This window comes from Hippoglossus hippoglossus, chromosome 12 (genome assembly GCF_009819705.1).
Source record: "Hippoglossus hippoglossus isolate fHipHip1 chromosome 12, fHipHip1.pri, whole genome shotgun sequence".
NCBI classification, from domain to species: Eukaryota; Metazoa; Chordata; class Actinopteri; order Pleuronectiformes; family Pleuronectidae; genus Hippoglossus; species Hippoglossus hippoglossus.
In genome coordinates, this window is record NC_047162.1 from 10,446,075 (window position 1) to 10,466,177 (window position 20,103).

The 20,103-nt window shown below is 42.0% G+C and overlaps 1 protein-coding gene across 13 annotated transcripts in view; it reads right to left on the bottom strand.

The window, feature by feature from the left end:
* Window positions 1-14,886: 14,886 nt before the first annotated feature.
* znf618 (zinc finger protein 618) overlaps window positions 14,887-20,103 on the bottom strand; it is a 32,614-nt gene continuing 27,397 nt past the window's right edge. For all 13 annotated transcript variants that reach the window (XM_034602129.1, XM_034602125.1, XM_034602124.1 and 10 more), the window contains one exon: window positions 14,887-19,994. In XM_034602129.1, coding sequence (XP_034458020.1) covers window positions 19,449-19,994 — 546 coding nt within the window. In that variant the 3' untranslated portion in view covers window positions 14,887-19,448. The remainder of the gene's footprint in view (window positions 19,995-20,103) is intronic.

A 20,103-nucleotide genomic window follows, 5' to 3' on the forward strand; every position in this document is an offset into this window, starting at 1 on the left:
TAAACAATCCAACACTTCCCACCGAGAGCTGCAACGCAGGACCATATAACCGAGCAGTGTGAGTGGATGAGAGAATTATTCCACTGCCCGATGTTCTGTTAAAATCCTGCAATAAAAGCTCTCTTTTTTTTAAAGTTTTAGTCATGGACCATGGCTCTAAAATATAAAGAAAATATCACATGAAGGGATCATCTTTTAAATAAATGTGTAAAATGCACACTAGGATATAAACTGTTTTTAAAAAAAGGGGGTCCATCTGAAAGTGTCCCTTGATCTCACATCAAAGCTTTTAGACATTTTGCTTTTATTTTAGAAATATTAAAAATTGAATAATGGTGATTAGAATCTATATTTGCAACATTTACAGGTTCACTGACTTTACTCACTGGCTTTTTTTCCACTTTCACAAAGTATGATGTTTTTTATATATAAATATATATAAATAAAGGTATAGACCCAACTATTCCTGTCAAAGTCATGTTTCCCATTAAATTCTTTTCAAAATAAAGTGAGCTTCAGATCAGATGGCACAATGTCAAAGCCACAGCTGTTCCTGTCCCTTCTTTAACTTCATTTGAATTATACATCCTCTCTTTCTTTCAGTTTAAAAGCAGAAGTAAAAATCTGTTATTTTTAACCACAAAATGACAATAAGTGCACCACTATTCTCTACTGGTGCATATTAAGTCAAACCTGGCCAACTCGGTTAACTAGTTGATCCCATTTCACTGTTACTGCAGCAGAAATCCTGCCAGAGGAATTTTGAAAAAGAGGATTTGTACATTTCAGGTTGACTCACACGCCCTCTTGTTTACTGACACGTCACTTTAGATGGATGTGAATTTCAAAACCGCGCTCTCGACTGTGAGGTTTGTCATCCTTCGAGAACTAGTGACAAAAGCCTTCGCCACGGCTGCCGAGTAAAAAAAACGAAAACAATCCTCGGGTTAATGTTCATGTTGCTCGGAGAACATTATTTTGACACAGAGAAGAAAGCGGCTTCAGCTTTTTTAACAGCTTTTTTTCGTAGAGACAGTCAGCTGGAATGCCGCGCGGGGCTTCCTCCGTGGTTGTTTGTCGTAAAATGTGTGTTTAGGCAGCCAAAACTTTCCACCTACCATAAAGGGCAGAGAGAACAAACATTCAATATTTGCTTTCTTCTTCATATGCTGTTGCGACTTCGGGCCACATACTTGCTTTTGTGTTGTCGGGTAAGGGAAATGACTTGTCGGAGGGTGTTTGACCTTTAAATCTTGTCAGAAGTGACAGTGGGTAAGTTTGTGGGATCAAACCCCCTCGCTCCTTTAAGACATTTACCTCTGGAGGAGTTTTTGTTTGTGTGCTGGTCTCAAAGACCCCTAAATCCCACATTGTGCTAAAATACATCCTGTTCTTAACTGACCCATATATTATGTTCACTCAATGCAATTTTGCAATGTTCTGCAGGATTTTTCATAAATAGTAGCTGATATCAGAAGCTGACACTGAGGGAAAATGGAAATGCAACCCCATCATGGTGTCAAAGTATCATGACAGAAGGTGAAAGACTTCTCCAGCGCTGTAATTACATTCTTCACTTCTTCACCTAGGATCAGACTGTCACTCTCGCTCTCTGTTAAGGAGCACGAGTGCTGAAGATAGAATAGATGACATAATGTCTTACAGTTTGCATCCCTCCAGGTTGGTACACTGTGTACAGACTGGAAGGACAAAAAAAAGAAAACACCCTTTGAAAAATGCTCACGTAAGGTAATTCTCCGTCCCTCTGTTATGCAAGGAGATTGAGTTGAATTGTTTTAGTCCAGTCTTGGCACCCACCGTCCAAGCCTTCGGGGCACGGACCAATCAACATGCGCAAAGTTCAAACGGCGAGCGTCGCAATATCTCTCCCGCTTTTCAAAAACAGGCTGATTCCCCAGTTATTCCTGGATTTAATGGTCCAGGAAGACAACATCCCATCTTAACCCAGTGATCTGTGATGGTTCATGTCACAGAGCCCCCGTGCTCTCCTGCAAATCCCACAGCAAATCTGAGTCAGGCCATAAAGTCGAACCCACCGCATCGCTTTTTACAAGGGCACGATGACACGACCAGCCAGGGGCCAACAAACACAAACCTCTGCGCGTCGTGTCAAATCGGGGGGGGGGGGGGGGGGGGGGAGGACTGCTGTGCATATAAAAACAGGCGTAGGAGAGATCGACTGAGATAATTATCATATAAAATAATGTTTTAATCAAGCTCACATTACTGGAAGCTCACATCTGACCCTTTTTTTGCTGAACTTATAGTTTCGTTGCCGACGTCCAATCCGAGCATCTATCATTACATGTCGAATGAAATCCACCGAACTGAACTGCAGTTGAGTAGAAGATAAAGAGTCGCAACAGGAAAAGTGACACTGTGAGGATTATCCACATTCGGTATCTGGATGCATTCAAATATTTTGGGCTTTTTTATTTTTTCACCCCCCTCTTGCCACTCACTTTTGCACCAGGGAGATTACATGTGGGCCTAAAGGGAACAGCTTGGTGAGAGGGGCAGTAACATGTGAGCACGGGGCAAAGACACAGAGATCAGCGAATTCAAATGTAATACAACAGAGCAAGAATAGTCTATTTGGATCAATTAAAGAAAAGACGCCATATAGAAAAACAAGCATCACCCAACTTCAGCTCTGGTTTCAATGTCCTTCCACAGCGACGCAGCCATTGCTGTCACTTGTGTTTAGAGAAAAGTGGTTGCAGTGTCGCACAATAATCCCAATACGTCATCCGAGTGACTGTGGAGCAGTGCGAGTCAAATAGGAAAAAAACATTGTCCCCATAATCCATTAATGCACCAGATTAATCTGTGACTGTGGCTGTTCTAAAGTGAAACCTAAATGCGTTTGACTTTATTTATTTTTTTCTTGTTCTGTGGTTGATCTGGAGAGTAAAGTGATACCAGCAAGAGTGTCAACAAATGCTAACACATTTATTACAAATCAAGATTAGTTTTATAGTAAATTTCTCAAGGGTCCAGAGATGTGAGGGGAGAATAGAAAACTGGTTTTGCAAAGCCGCAGTAACAATGGGATTCTATAATAGTGGGCAGAACCATGTCTTTTCTAAATATAATGCCGTTACAGAATACCCATTAAAGCCCTTAAGAGTATAATCCTGCGCTACCTACAAACTCATGCTACGTTGAATTTCCAGCGATTCTGTGAAAAGTGGTGTGCGGGGTCGTTTCTGATTAAAAAGAGAAAGACAGCCCTTCCCTGTAGGAGATGTGCGAGCTGAGATAGAGGTGTTGTTTGCTACTTTTAAACAGAATACCGCAAAGATTACAGAAAATGTATACATTCCCTTAAATCGGGTTTAATCTTTTTCTAATGCTTATGACAGCTGTCATTTATATGCGCTTAGCATGGAAGGGCAGCAGTTCAGCTCGACAGTGGCATACTATATATGGACTCTGAAAAAAGAGACGGCTATTGTGTTGTGGTTTGAAGATCAAAACACAATCTCCCTGCAGAACAGTCGATGAATGAATGAAAGTAAAGCGACTTCCTGTTGTGACAATGACACTTTGTTGAGGAAAAAGTGAAATGTCAATTATTCAATTTAATTCCATGCAGATTCAAGTCTAGATTCAGTTTTTTATTTGCATTAATTCACGTCAGGAAATTGAATTATTTTACCTCAGATAGAAGATCATCCTGGATCACCTCGAACAGGAAGTAGTAAAAAAGAGACTAAAGCCCGTGGTTGTGTCCCAGTTTGTAATTTATTTGTCTCTCCTACGTGCATTGTACCACTGTGCTATGATGTATTACACTGTACTCATATATATATATATATATATTTATTTATATATGTCCCCATGATCCACCTCAACCCTGCAGTCTGCCCCTTTATCTTCCCTTATCCAAGTGCTACATCATTCATTAGTCATAGCTTCCAGCTGTAGAGCAACAGAAAGTGAGAGGAGGCAGGATGTGACTTCTTTTTATCTGTCTCCAGTTTTTCTTTTGTCCCTCGACTACATCTGTCTACTTATCCGCACTTTTACCATTAGATATTTTATGTCAAATCTCAACCCTCAGTTTCTCACTGAACAACGTGCACGAAATATAATTCATCTGCATTTGTTCGCGTCGTATGTTGATTTTATTGATTTTATTGCCTAATGTCATTGTCTTTGCATGTGCATATGCAAATTAATGTTGATGGGTGTGATCTTAATGCCTGATAATATCTTAAAGCTGTTCACGTTTGCCTCCACGCTGTTTTCACATCGAATGAGAGACGTACTATGAAGTGCAACATAGAGAAAACTTTTTCCTTTATCCAACTTGTACAATGAAAACTAAACAAGGAAACCAAGAGACAGAAACAGAGGCAGTTCGCCTTCTAAGTAAAAGTTTCGTGTTTTGATTTAATGAGAGCTAAAATAGTTAAATAAACAATAGCCTCAATAATGAATTTAATAACTGATTTGCAGTAATATTACTGATTCTTTTCCCACAACTTATTGTGAGTAAAGTGACAATGGGCACGAGTTAGTTTGGTGTTCTCTAAATTGACTGATGCACCCACGGCGGCTCACAAGATGAAACTTTTACTTGGAAGGCGAGCTGTCTGTTTCCCTTTCTTGATTTCCTTGTTCCATTTTTTATTTTACAAGTTGGACCAAACGAAAACGAAATGAGGCAATATCCCCTAAAGTGACATTTTTCAACATACAACATGAACAAATTCAAATAAATTACACTTCATGCACAGATCCAAAGAGCAAACCTTATCAATACTGCTTGATAGCTTCAAGTGATGACACAATACTTCACTGTTATAAAAATGCCAAACTGTAGTTAATGTTGGTATCCTGTTGTGTAAAAGATATATTTTCTCCAGGGATATGCTTGAATGGTTGTTTGCTTAATCACACAGCATCTCATTCTCTTATATAACAACTGATGGCGACCGACCAAGGTGACACACGGTATCATCTTATCCATACTTTCCTGTCAGAGATAACTTGTGGTGTGTTTTCTCCATCGACTCAGCACAGCTCAGATAAAAGAACACAGATGCATCTGAAAAGAAAGCGCACCTCTCAAACATTTCCCAGCTTCTCCAGAATTTTTTTTACTAACATTGCCTAAATATTTGCTCTCCGACCAAAAACCATAAAAACAAAAAATTTCTTTGTCTCTTCCTTTCTCTTATTCAAATGGTTGGCTGGCAACCACCACCACCACCATCTGCTACGCCATGTGGTTGAATGGCTGGATTGGTTTGACAAACTTGGCTGCCGATGCCACTTTTACTTGACCCTAGCTGTCAAAGCTCAGTTAGCAGCTCACGTATGCTGTGCTGTAATGTAGCTGATCAGACCACGCGGGACTTAGCGACGGTGTGTTTTGCTTTCGCTGTTGTCAGACCTCTGTGGTTTCATGACGCAAATGAAGGCAAAAAGAGAGATGGAGGTGACAGAAAGTTGGTCTCTCGCTGTGGCCGCCGAATGAAATTGTATTGTTTTCGGGTTTTTGAGAATCATACATCAGGGTTTCTAAAATGCACAATTTTCCAATGCAATCTTGACTCGAAGACTGGGATTTATCTACACCGGGGAGCCAGAACTCGGAAAAAACAGTTTCTAGGTCTGCACTGACAAATGGTTTCCAGACACGTGATGAGGCAATTCGATGGGATTCACTGAGTAAGCAAGTAAACAAGTGCAATGGCTAATTAATACAGACCAGTCAGAGCAATAATGTTACACAACAGGAAATACTGAGATATGAACATCACACCATTGTCTGCATATGTAAACGTGCGTGAGCAGCGCGTTCGTCATCATCTTCACATCCTGGATTTTAGCCGCTGTTGTGCACTGTGCGGTAAACAATAACCCATTATAGGTCTCCAACGGCAACCAAAGGCTTGCCCTTCGTTTAACTCTGCTGCTTGTGGGGAAGAATTATATGTGCAGGGGTGCAGAGTACGGCACAGTCAGCACACCACTGCTTGCCACCACTACTGCAACTCCGTCTAGACGTTAGAGCACGTCCATATGGAGATGGTTAAAAAGCTCATTAGCCGGCCTACTTGAAATACAGTTGCAGTGACGCTTGTCCATAAAAACACAAAGTAGAGTGGTTTCTGCAGTGGTATTAACCAGGTTGAGGCATCAAGCCCCCAGGACTGACAACAATTTGGCACAAGGCTTCGGTTCACCAAACGATGGCTGAAACTGAACGCTTTCCAAGAAAGGACTAAGGAAAGAAATCATTTCTTGGAAGATTTCTGGAACTTTTTGCTTGAGGTAGTCTGATCCATCTGGGTGAGGAAGAGTGGAAAAATGTTTGGTAAGGTGAATGGGATATGGTCCAGTGGAAGAAAAATGGCTTGTTCTTATTAAAAAACATTTAGGGTGACCAAAAGCTTGCTTTGGGGCAAGGAAAGATTTGAGGGAAAGAGTGCAAAGGCCAAACTTCATGCAACAGCCTTTGCCAGTTTGTCACTACTGAATTATCAGCATTACGTTCACACACTGAACTCGCTGAACTACAACTCTAACCCTCCTTCCTTCACTCGCAAGATGTTCCTCATAAAACAAACTGGATATTTACATTGTAAAATGCACCAATAAAAATAACTATTTAAAATATGTCTGACCCCTTCTGACATTTGCAGAGCTGTGGATCAAATCACCTTCTGTCCTTTCAACACCTACTGTCCAGTAAAGTACGGACCTATAGGCCGGATTAAGGCTAATTAGGGAACCTAACACCATGTGAAAATTGGACTTCATCGTGCAGACAGGAAAGTAACGTTTCCCCTCGGATACGTATGATTTAAACACAGAATTGGGATTTTTACATAACTGTAAGTAAAACATCTCCAAGAACTGGTCCAAGTCTTGATTGAATAACACACAGAACCATTTTGTAGCTGCAACACTTAAAACATTTTCATCAACAATAGATCAAATGACGACATGCACCCAACTTTGCACTTTGCCCAATCTCACTTTTGTTTATGGCTCAGAGCTTTACTGTTTGGCTTCACTCTTCTCTCTCTCAAACAAACTGTTGCTTTCAGACGATAAATCTCTGCTAAACTTCCTGCACGGATCCTGACCAGCAGAGAACGAGAGGTCGCAAGGTTCGCAACGGGCTTGTGAGCTTCCTGGAGTCTTTATGACGTGAGAGCCTAATATTTTGCTTCAGGAGTTGGTGGAGAGGAAAACGGAGCGAAAAGGAGAGTGAATATTGAGCTTTTATTGAACTTTCGGAAAATCGGTGTTCCAAGTGAATGCTAACCTGTTCTGCTCAGTGTGTAAATAACCAAACAAATTCACCAGATCAACTTTATCAACAATAGCTTGTGAGGCTGCCCCCAAGTGGTCAAAAAAATGAAAGAATGTAGATTTAACTAAATGTATTAAATAGAATTCACTCAAAACAGGAAACAGAGCAATGTTTTGTCCTGGAATTAAAATACAAATTAATAATGATTTCAAGTTTTTGCAAGTTTGATGTAAAATGAATCTCACAGTCCAGAATAGTTGATCAAATGAGTGTTTGCACTTGCAGACTTACGGCATGAGTCTGCCGATCTCAAGTGGCTGCTCACAAAGTCAACATTCGCTCAAGAAACCATTGTGAGCACCTCAAAGCTTCACACCTATTAAACTTCAGCCTCTATTAACACAAACGAGGCCTCATTTCTCAATATCTTGGAGTGGGCATGTTTCATTGGCAGGAAAATATTTACACTGATCTGAACAATAAAAGGAAAACGATGTGCCCGAAGCTCATAAAGCATCAGATTCATAAATGGGCACCAGTGTCACGACACTGCTCTGCATGTGTGAGTCTGTGTGGCTGTGTCTGAATGGGTTGTGTATGGTTGTTAGCAGCAAGTCACACAGAGAAGATGGGAGGTGTGTGGATGCATACATGTAAATCAATGTGTGTGTGTGTGTGTGTGTGTGTGTGTTAAACATGACTAACATCCAGTGGCCCTGAAGAGCAAATCACAACAACAAATAAGACAACACAATAACAAAATCCCAAAAACATATCGACAAATCACAAAACACAACAAATCACAAAAGAAAACAATATATTACAAAGCACAACAACTTATCACAAAACACAACAACAAATAACAAAAGCACAACAACAATTCACAAAAGAAAATAATATATTACAAAAGCACAACAACAAATCACAAAAGACAACAATATATTACAAAAACACAAGAAGAAATCGAATTTTGCCGTCATGTTTTTGTGATTTCGCGTCGTGTTAAGTGCTTTGTTGTTGTGTTTTGCGCTTCAGTTCCACTGTGCTAACTAGAGCTTCACATGCAGTGTTTCTGCTGTCCTGACATGACCCCCTTGTTCTTTCCATGCATCAACCATAGTTGCGTGGTGCAGTCATGTAGTGTGTTGTGCATTAGAACCAAGGCACAAATGTGTCACAGCGGAGGTGAAGCCCTCAGCCCACTAAAACCAGAAAATGTAAGGAATGTCTAGAAAAGTAAACAACATAAACATAATGCAGTAAAAAAACATAAATACCTTATGTTCCCCGGGCATCGTGGATATAGTCAAAGTGCTTTATTGGGTACGTGAGCAACGCTGTGGGTTTTTTTAGTCGGCACATTGTGTGTTTGTGCAAGACGTGATGTATATTTCAGTCTGGCTGGAAAAAGGAAAAGTAGTTAGTGCGACGCTGAAGTCAGTAAGCAGAAAAACACATGCTGCAGCAGAAGTAAACAATGCACAACACTACGTTGAGATGAGCAAACAATGGGCACGTGCTGATTCGCTGTCAACAATGCAATGCGGCACCTTAATGTGTCTAGGCCAAACAATGCGAAAGCCGATTATGCAAATTGGGGTTATCGAGGGCACTGCAATGTAACAATGGCACCAAGTTGATTGAGCTGGGCCGCTGTGTATGTGTGTGTCTGTGTGTGTGTGTACCCATCCCCTTGGGTTCCCCCCCACCCACCCACCCCACAGATGCCCTTCCCAAAACCCCCTATCCCACGGTCTCTGTTCTGAGGCCTCATTATAGGGGCTGCTGTCAATCAGGAGGTCAAGGGTCACGGCAGAGGATCAGTTTGATCAATACCCCCCGGCCTGATCAATCAACTTGTCTCTGCGCTCGCACCAATAAGGTTCCGGCTTCCATCAAAGCGACGCAGTGAGAGGAGAAAGAGTGGCAGAAAGAATTAGGAGCAAGAGGAGAAAAGGGAACGTAAACAAGTCCGTCTCGCTGCACAGAACCCAGAAGCGGCGTTTTTTTCCCCTCGGTTTAGAATGACATTGTCAAGGACTAGGACATCGATGAGTGATGTGCGTCATCATGATGCACCTGTAATGCCCTTGGGTCCTTCTGTGTTTGCTCCAGATCTGAGACACCTTGTGGGAGATTTAGATCTCCGGCTGCATCGTGATCGCTTCCTTGCGGCAATAACACGCACTCACATACGCACTCTGCCACATCACTCTTCTTTAGTGGTAGCAGTAATTTCAATAAAGGTTCATATTTGTGAGAGTACACATCCATCCCGAATCACTGGAGCGGAGCAACTCTGCCTTGAGAGGGAACAATTAAGCTTTACAATCACAAAAAAGCGTACTTTCATTTAATTATAAATCATCTCATTTCATATATCCAAATTACAAGACACAAGCAACCTCCGCTCATTTCCTTTTAGCAATTGCAGTGTTAAGAAAATTGAAATGATCCATTAGCTTTGATTATCAAACAGGCTTAATAAATGGGTCATTTTTCAGTATCCTCTCAAATTAAAATTGCCCAGTGTGTATTTTCAATTGAGTGTCTGCTGCTGTGCCAAGGAATTATTCTCCCCGAGGACTAATTCCAGCCTGCAAGTAGTTACAAATCATGGAAATGAGATAATGGAATACAGAATAGAAAGGCACTCGATGCTAAATCATTAAAAGTATACTTTCTTTACCTCAGCTCCAGAGCGACGCCACACATGACATTGTTGGCCGAGAGCCAGGCGTAAAGCGCAAAGCTGGCCCAGGGACCGTTCGGTGGTATTAGATAATTCTTTTTAAAACTCAGGGCCGTATCCCAACAACAGAGTCATGACACGCAGCAATAAAACAGATTAAAAAAAGTTAGTAATACAATTTGAATGCTCTAAAAATCAGCCTGAACAATATAATTAAGTGATGACACTTGGAGCTGCCAGGAGCCGGCTGGCTCGCTCACCCCACTCACTCACTCAGAGAAGAAGTGAAATAAGCTTTCAATGAGATTCGGCACTTTTCTGGTCTCATTGAAACACTTTACAGTAGAAGCCACATTCATTCATATACTATATGCTGCACTTTGTTCTATTACACACTGATCAGCCGCATCTTGCCCAAGGACACTGCGGACTGGAGGAGCCAGGATTCTAACCACCGACCCTCTGGTTTGTGGACGACCCGCTCTGACTTCTGAGTCACAGCAGTCCTCAGCTGAGACGTCATTGAAAATCTTGAAGATCTGACATGAGCCGCAAATACCACCAGATGAAATGCTTGTTTAAATTTGTTCCTGATTCACTCACTTTTCAGGAATCGTATTAGTGAAATTACAAAGAGGGCGGCACAGTGGTGCAGTGTTGACTCACAGCAAAACTGTTCCTGGTTTGAATCCCTGTCTGGCTGGAGTCTTTTCTGTGTGAAGGTTTCCTTGTGACTGTGGGACAACTGGGTCTGGACATTATCCAGACTTTGCCTTTCACCTATGAAAAAGATAAGCAGGAGATTGTCCCGCTCAGACGTGTTCACAACAACAGGAGCATGCGCGGAGCATTCAGGTTGAGGGGGGGCGTCTGGGTGCAGGAGGCAGGACGTGACGTATAGATTCCACTGCGGAGTTCAATGCATGTCTGAAAGTAGTTATATGTATAATACACACATTCACATTCTTGGCAGGAGCTTGGTGAGAAGCTGGAGAACACTGTCACAGTTTAGCACAGACACTGGAAGCAGGTCAGAGGCAGAGTCTGACCTCTGGACAGCAGCACCTCTATAGGGGTGTTCTCGGCCAGTCCAGAGAAAATGTACTTACCAAAAGAAATGCCTTCCTTTAAAAACCTTTTCCAGTTTGGAAATGAGAATCCAGTATCGCACTGAAAAAGGGAAGAGAAGGAAGAACCGATCTATATCAACGTAACAAGCCTGTGATGTACGTTTTAGCGTATGTGAGCTACAACGCAGCCAACCGCTCATTTGCAGGGCGAGAGGTTTGAAAGGTGCAGAGGACGTGAGGCTGAAGACTGAACACTACAGCGAAGGGACAGAACCGAGGAGGAACAGAAGGAACTGATCGTGCGAAGGAGCCAAGACAGAGGAGTTGATCATTTTCAACTTCTGACATGTTGAATCATTTCCCGGCCAAATAACACTCTTTTATTGGTGTGTGCAATGTTACTTGTCAAGCCTCGAGTTCCCGTGGTGAAAATTAATTGTGGAAACGAGAAATTATGTCGAAAGAGAAACAAAAAAAACTTAACAAAAGGCAGAGTCATGTCGGGAACACAAGCGCTGATTTACCCTGGCAGTGATGACGGTGGTATAAAGACCAGCATCAGCAATCCTGAATACAGCAGTTTAACAAAAGGCCAATGAAATCTTTTTTACTCAGAACAAATAAGGCCTGATTCACTAAAGCCCCCCCACAAAAATACACGGCCCCTAATTGCAACCCTCTGAAATACAGATTAAGATATTCGTCCTTCTCTCGTCATTGTCTTGAGCTGAAAGTCTGCTCCCCCGGATCATGGCAACGATTAATAAATAATAACGGTGAGATCAGGGGGACATCGGCGAAGGAGCTATTTATATCCGCAGAGCAAATTTAACCTTGACCTCCTTTCCACAGTGACCGCGTTCGCCTCCGTCAAGCCAAGAGTCAAACGTTATATTTTCACACCTCGGCGTCATCTCATAACTCTGACTCAGATATGAAATATTCAAATGCTGCTCTGGCCTGCTGGAATGGGCAGTGAAATTCCTCATCAGGAGCTTCACAGGCTGTGTGTCTCTTTGTTTTAGAGGGATGGGGGGGGATGTTGCCTCTACCTGTGGGATGGCACACATTTGGGGGGGGGGGGGGGGGGGGTAAAAAAGAAAGAATCAAACACCTGGATGTTCATGATTTGTGCCAGTGAAGCCCTCACGGTGTCTTATGAGACTTTACTCAGAGCCCTGCAACTCTTGAGGTGTGCATGAGAAGCCACAAACTCAATATTTTCGGGGGCCTGCTGGTGGGAACGACTTTAATCTAAGTAGGTGTATGATGTGCGTGCATGTGTGTGTGTGTGTGTGTCTGTGTCTGTGCAGGTGTGCAGTGGGAGCCAAGGCAGGCAGGCGAACAGACAGGCGCACCGGGTGCCTGTGAGGTCAGGGGCTAGGTGGAGTGTTAGCGGGAACGACACCTGACAGCAGCTGGGTGGATGCGCCCTGGCAGTTCTGTACATTCATGTCACTACTGATAAAAGTCAGCACCTGCTGAGCGGGAGAAACCACAGCGCCGGTGCCACCGGGTCCTCCATACAGGACAAAGAGAGGAGGAGGAGGAGCACTTCCTTCCGCCTGTCCTTCCCTGTCCCTCCAACGCTCAGTGAGCAGACACGCCGGGACAGCTGTGATGGCTTATTGGCTGGGCAGGGGTGAAGGTGACAACCTTGTCAATGCCAGAGGTGGGAGCTACACGGCACCGCCTGGTTTGGGCTCGGAAAATCGAAACCTGGATGCCTTTGTTTTTTAGTTGTGTGACAGCCAAGGGCAAAGGGAAGTCCACAGAAGTTTCTCTGTGACTGTAAATGTGGTTGGATGGTTACATGTGTCAAGCAAGGCTACAGAGGTTTTTATTAATGGGCCACTGACATGAAGTCAACATGAACTTTAAGAAATATGAAACTTGTTTAAGTGTCGTCAGGAACATGTTTGTCATGATTAAACCATTTAATGCAACAAATGGAAATAGAGTTGGGATTTAGAGCTGAACATAAAGCAAGACACTGAGTAACTGGTTAAGACTCTGAAGGTGGAGGGGAAACTGGTCAGCAGCAGTAATCGGTGAGGAGGGCGCCATGATGGGAGGTGAGGATGACACTGAGGGAGCAGTGCTAGAGATGATGTTTCCTGATGTCGGGGGGGTTTCCTCAGGTGTCCTGGATTCCTCTTCCCAAAACCGGCTGATGCAAATCCTCCAAACTGTCTAGAAGTTTGTCATATAACAAACTAATCCCGTATATAAGCAGAAGCCAAAATTAAACTAGAAGCAGTTTTGGGATTATTGGCTGTGATTGAGTCTCAGCTTGTCTGAAACACCCCCTGTTCTCAAAGGTTCCCTCTAACCTGTTCTGACAGTTCAGTGTTTCCACTTATTTCTCAATAACTGTTCAGATCAAACATAAAATAAAAAACAATAAGATCATCTGTGCAAACGTCACATAACCCAGGATCCTTTTGAGTTTCAGTCAAATGTTTTTGAGTTCTGCATTTGTAGTGTTACTGTTACCAGATTTCATTATATTGCACAGGCGATGCCATGAGTGTAGCCACTTTGTCTGTGATAAAAAGTCAGACACTGCCACCTAGTGTTCAAACACTGACACACAGAGGGGTTTCCCCCCTTAAAACTCAGCTCCTGCTGCAGTTATCACAGCCTGAACGCAACTTGAGTCTAAATCCATAGATTTGGGAATTGAACAATGGTTAAAAACTTAATTGTGTGTATGAATGTAAAGCATCAAACCCACTCCTCTCTGAGAAAGAGCTGATCTGCAACTGGACGGATCTTTAACCCACAACTAAAGCAATTGTCCAGTGGGCGGTTTGTCCCCCCCGCCCCCACACACACTTTGCTTTCCTAAATGAGTGAAAATGAGGGGGGCAGCTCTCTCACTCACACTCACACACACACACACACACACACACACACACACACACACACACACACACACACACACACACACACACACACACACGCTACTGTGAGCAAAAACAAATTGAGCATCTCACTGTAGCAAGAGTTGGTGGAAAAACGTTAACTTCAGCAGTGCGTAGGAAGGGAGGAGGTTGGAGAGTGTGAGTGTGTGTGTGTGTGTGTGTGTGAAGGGGCAGTGGGGGGAAGAGTTAGTGGGGGGGCAAAACTTTGACGCATGTGCTGCAAATTAGGCCCTGGTATAGGGCGTCCTCGGGTTGGGAGCAGTGGAGGAGACAAGAGTGTGAGTGTTTCTGCATGGCTGCAGACTGCTGCACCTTGGGGGCCGACTGACCCGGGTGCGAGAGAGGATGAACACTTGCTCGCTCTTTCCCTCTTTCTGTCTCACTCCCTCGCTCCTTTGCCCCATCCGTGGCCCCCGGGGAACCTTTGCACGCACTTCTAAGCGGCCTCTGTATATTCACTCCCCCGTGAGTCTTCAATCGCTCTGCCCTTATATAAGGCCTCCCCCCCACATGTGTTTGAGGCCCTCCGTCTCGGCCTCTCAGCCACTGTGGAAACCTCTGCTTTATTTCCCCTCAAGGTGGGAGTCCTCATTCATACTCAAAATAAGCAACTGGCCTCATTTTACAGGAAGGAAGTCAAATATCTTATCAAGTCTGCATGACTCACAAATACAGGAGCAGCTTTTCTAAACATTTACTTCAGCCCTTGACAGAAAAAGAAACATTCCTCCATGAAGGAGGGCAGAGGTAACGCAGAGGTAAAGACTTTCAGCTAACGTTTGTTTAACAGAGATTAAACTGGACTTTATGACTTTTTAAATACTTCCCAGTTTGTCCAGCATCCTCCCATTCCCAACACACACAGTTACCATTCCTCTGACAACATGCACACAACAGCTTGACACAGATTTGGAGTTTATTCACACATCACATACTACAGTGGGTAATGTATTCAAGAAACATTGAACAGCGCTGCCATATATGACACAGGAAAAATAAAAAATAAAGCAGGAAAAACAAAAAGACACGGAACCCTTTCTTTGCCATTATATAAAAATAGTGTTGCTACAAAAGTATAAATTAGGCTTACTAATAATAAGACAACTCAGATCAGAATCTACACAGGAATCTGCTGCCAAAGTGCGATAAAAAAGACAAACTGAAGAGAATCAAACACATTTTTTTTGCATCTTAGCAGAGTATAAAAGGAAGAAATGCTTGTTTAAATAGGATGAAAGCAACACTAGTTTTCTTAACCTGAATTGATAATACAGACTATAATCCATAGTTAAAACAGATCTCCATGTTAGCATCCTCATACCATATGTTACAACTGGAACTTGTATTATCTGAATAAGTTAAAATCCTGAAACAAAATAAAACTTACAGCTGATCTCAGTTTGTCTAGTAACAGTATCTAAGTTGAGTTTTATATTATATCAAAACCTTTTTGAAATGCTACTGTAGAAAAAAGAGGTATAATGTTATTGGTGCTCCCTACTGTAGCTCTGAAATGAAGGCGCCCCCTTGTGGCATAAAAACAGCAGTTCTCTTGTATTTACATAGTACATCCTCTGAAAATGGATGATGTCAAGCCCATGAACATCAACCCATGATCATCATCGCTACTCCCACCTCGAAAGGTTCAAATCCAGTCTGCGTTTGCTTTTCTTGCTCTGAACGACCGTCTGAACACCACGAATCACTTCCATCTGATGAGAAACACTGGCTTATAACTTTATATATCTTATTAAAAGCATGCATATCTTAGATATAATTCTCATTTAAATCAACAAAAGAAGAGTGTTATTTCTAAGCAAAATCAAGTTGACATCATTACGTCAACAATGGCATTTTGTCCCAGAGCATATCCTATTTAAAATACTTATTTTAAAAACTGTAAGAAAAATCCCTTCATCGGTTCAATCGAGGATCGCCGCTAAAACCGCAAAACCAACGTACAGTATTTCGACTATTTCCTTGACCAAATCTAATTTATGTATGAACAACTGATTTTCCGATCACTAAGTTACAACATTACCTTTCTGAGTACTGAGGTAAAACATTAGACTGGTACTTAAAAATCAAATAAAATGTAAAATATAATTTACAGCAAGTGTTTGTTTTTCTACCAAAATATAATCGTGTGACATAAATCAGACTGAAAACAGCAGGATACATATTGATTTAGCAAACGCAAATGATCACAATGCAGTGATGCATGTCTGGGTCACACTGAACCAAAAGGAAAAACAGATACGATTTGTGATAATCGTTGATGATCAAAATCAACCCAGACACAATAATTCATTGTTTTTGAGAACCAAAAAAATGTGAGAGAAAACAAATCTGACACTTCAAAATAAAAATTGACGTGAGAAAACGATTTATAAAACACTAGAGTTGTTAACAGAGGTAAAGGGAGGCTACAGTACAGTTCTATTAGAAATCATGTAGTTGTGAAATGTGTGCAATGCAGAGCCATTCACTACTGATTGTTTTGCATCATTTAACCTTGTATGCATTTTCTAATTAAAGTTTTAGAATTTCAAATCGTATAAAAGTAAATATAAACCCACAGTCGTATTTAGGTGGATTAAAAAAAAGATTCTTGTTTTAGTGAGACCGATCTGTCCTTGGCTTCTTTTTAATTCAACCATTCACATCTCACTGTAGTTTGATGTGTGACTATTAACTATCTTTTATTCAAATCGGGAGTAGGTGATATAGCCTCTGCAAAAAAATAAACTAAATAGAAATATTGAGGTGTAGACCTGCAAATGTGACTGAGTCATTTCATTACACGTTTTAACAGTAGATACTTGTGCTTGTGTGTGTTCATGTTCAAATGATTCATGACCTGATGACCTGTTTTACAAACTGAGAGGTTGTTGTAAAAGCAAACATGCTCCGTTAGTTCAACCTTTTGAAAAGTTGGGAACACTGGGACAAAGCACTTTTCAAATACCACAGTTGCCCACCGTGATTAAAAAGTCCACATTTGACCACCAGAGGACATTGTTTCCTACTATCAACCAGAAGTCCCTTAGAAGTCGACAGGAGTGATGAACAAAAAACTACAAGCTTTAGAAAAGATGGTGAAAAGAAGGCCATTGAACAGCAATATAAAGGCATGATGTCGGCTCTGACTCGAGGGATTTCAGGTGATCACATGAAAAGAGACTTAAGGCCCAAAAAACATAAATGACAATAGTATTTGACTTGATTAGTACCAGAGGCAACAAACACACGTTACAGTATAACTTCCATTCACCCAAGTCATTTTTAGGAGGTATTAGCTCGTGTAAATGTATTTCTAGAATCCATAAAAAAATAAATAACTTGACTTCATCAGTATGCATGTGGCGACTTTAATGAATGCACTGTCAGAGTGTGTTTCGTCCTGAAAGAAATAGATTCTCATAAACAGATTTTTTTTTTCTTTTGCGCTTGTTGCAAATGGCACCAACTGCATCGGGGGTGGAACGTTTCGCAGAAAGTCACGGTTCAGTACATGCCTCGGCATTGAGGTCACAGTTTGGTGTGTTTTAGGTTCAGTGAGGACATGTTTTAGGTTCAGTGAGGAAAAAGTGGCGGTGCCTGCTTGGGTGCACTCCTTCCTGAGAAAATCCTGTTGATTTCACGAAGAGAAAAATAATATATACTGTTAATAATAATAAAGTGTGGGAGCATCATGACAACAGTCAATTTCAATAGAGAAAGTCAGAAACTATGCCCTAGGATAAAGCTTATTGCCTTACAGAAATGGAAATGTGTGGCTCACATAAGGAAGACAATGTTTATTTTAGAGTGAAGAATGAGGAAAGGATAATAAATAAAATAGCTATCATGTCTTTCCTGTGGAAATGTTTTCCAATTGAGCTTTGAAAACAGATACACAATTGGACATGCGCATGCACAGTGGTCGACCACTTGTCTAGAAGCTTTAACTGAAGGCTAATGCAGACAGAGGTGTTTAAATGCAACGTAAAGACACAGCTGTTTTTGTGTTTTCACAGAACTGACTGACCAGCACTGGAAAATATCATCAAATGAGACTAAATGTCATCAACATGTTATTTCTGTGTATTTACTGACATGCAGGCTGGATTGTACCATCAAGTATTAAAAAGGATAATATAAGATTTATCTATTCAGTATGTTTCTTTAATTCCTTGTTGGTGCAATCCTGCTAAGGTAATTAATCGTAAGGCTGAATGAAATCAGTGTGAATGCTGACCACAAAAAGATTCTGATACAAGGCTGCCCGCTTTGTGTCATGAGCACAAGTTAACCACTGGAAGTGTGACAGTTTGACTTCTGCTTTAAGCCCGGGCCACACGAGGGCTGTGTCTCACGCGTGTCCGATCACACAGGGAGCATTTCTGCTGCAGAGCTGCTGCGTGAGGTTTCTAATATTACTACTACATTTCCTCGAATAGAAGAAGGCCTGTGTTCTCAAATAAATGATAAACAAATTAATGGATTAAGTCAATAGAAACTTAGCAAGGTAGGATACGGAGCAGCATATGGAGAAAATAGGCGAGACCCCGACTTTCTAGAGGAGCAGCTCGGCTCACATGGACAGTGTGGCCCTGGCGTTAGGTTTGACCTCATCCAAGATAGAAAGAAGTCAAACCATTTCATGACTTCCTCACTATTAGTATCATAAACAAGGAGGAAGGCTTCATATCAGAATCCATGTTTGATCAGCTGGATTTTTTTTTACCCGTCTGGTTGAAATATGCATGTAAATGATCTGCAGCTACATTTAGCGACCACTGGTGCAACCACCAAATTAGTTGTAATGATTTAGCTCAGATCTCCCGTGGAACAGTAAATCATAAACCTGGTTTAATTGTCAGAGATACAATGGCAGTGAAGACTCACCACTTGATTTGTTTTTCTGTCATACACCAATGAAAACAATTACTATACAACATACTGTACATGCTACAGTATTTACTGCTAATGTCTTTGATAAATGACTGTGTTTTCAGAGGTCTATGACAGTAGCTTCAAGCAGTGAGAGCAGATTTTACCTGAAAATGTTGCCATCCAGTGGGAATAACAGCATCATAGCCTTGAAGCAGTTAAGTCGTTAAGCTGGAGGAATTCTATTTACTGGCCGAGAGAAAAAAACAAAACTCATCCTGCTGACATGTGCTTCCCAAACCGAGGATGGCTACCAAACGGGACGATCTTTTGAGAGTGAACGTTCCACCCCTACATTTTCTCCACAGTACTTTTCAACAGTCCTTTCTCCATATAAAATATGTAATAAGCTGTTTTATGGGTGTTTGCGACCTATACAATGTGAGTTTTCCTGTAAATATCTGTATTTAATGTCCATACACATTGAAGCTTACAGTTGGTCTAAACCTACAGTATATAAATAATAGTCTTGAGTCATTTGTTGGAGGTGAACGTTTGGTTGATAAGGGTAGGTTGGGTTTTCTCTTCTAGCCCATGTTGGAGCGAAGGAAAATGAGTTTGTTCATTTCCTCAGTGGTTACCTGCTGCCTCCTCTTCATGGCCAGGCTCTGCTCACACACGGTCACACACTCGCCCCGTATGCCCACAGCAGGAACGGCGAGGAGCCACAGTGCCAGGCGAGAGAGCCTGGGAAACTTGTCGCCCACTGCTGAGCTCCAGTATTGGAGGAGATCGGGTGTGCCTTGGAGAAGAGGCTCAGCCAGGTACTGAAAAATCTCTTGTCTAACTTGGCTCTGACCCTCATCATTACCAGACACCGTGCATGAGGGCGTCCTCCTTGAGGTGCCGCCATTGCTTCCACCTCCCTCTATGCGGCTTATTTTAGGGGTTGGTGGGCCATCAGTTTCCCGATCTTCACCACCCGAACCTCCACCACCTGTCATACCTCCATCCCTGGTTTCAGTAGCCATTTCGCACGCACGGGAGATTATGTCTTCATGCTGGTAGGCTGGCACTGAACGTAGCTTGATTTGTGGGTCCAGGATCATGGCGACCTGGTGAGCGCGTTCAACCTGGAGACAAACAAACCATTTAGTGACTCTCAGTCCTTCATAAAACTAATTATTCACATGTACCTTCCCCTGACAAGAGCTGGTTACTTAGTGATTGCAATGGCCTTCA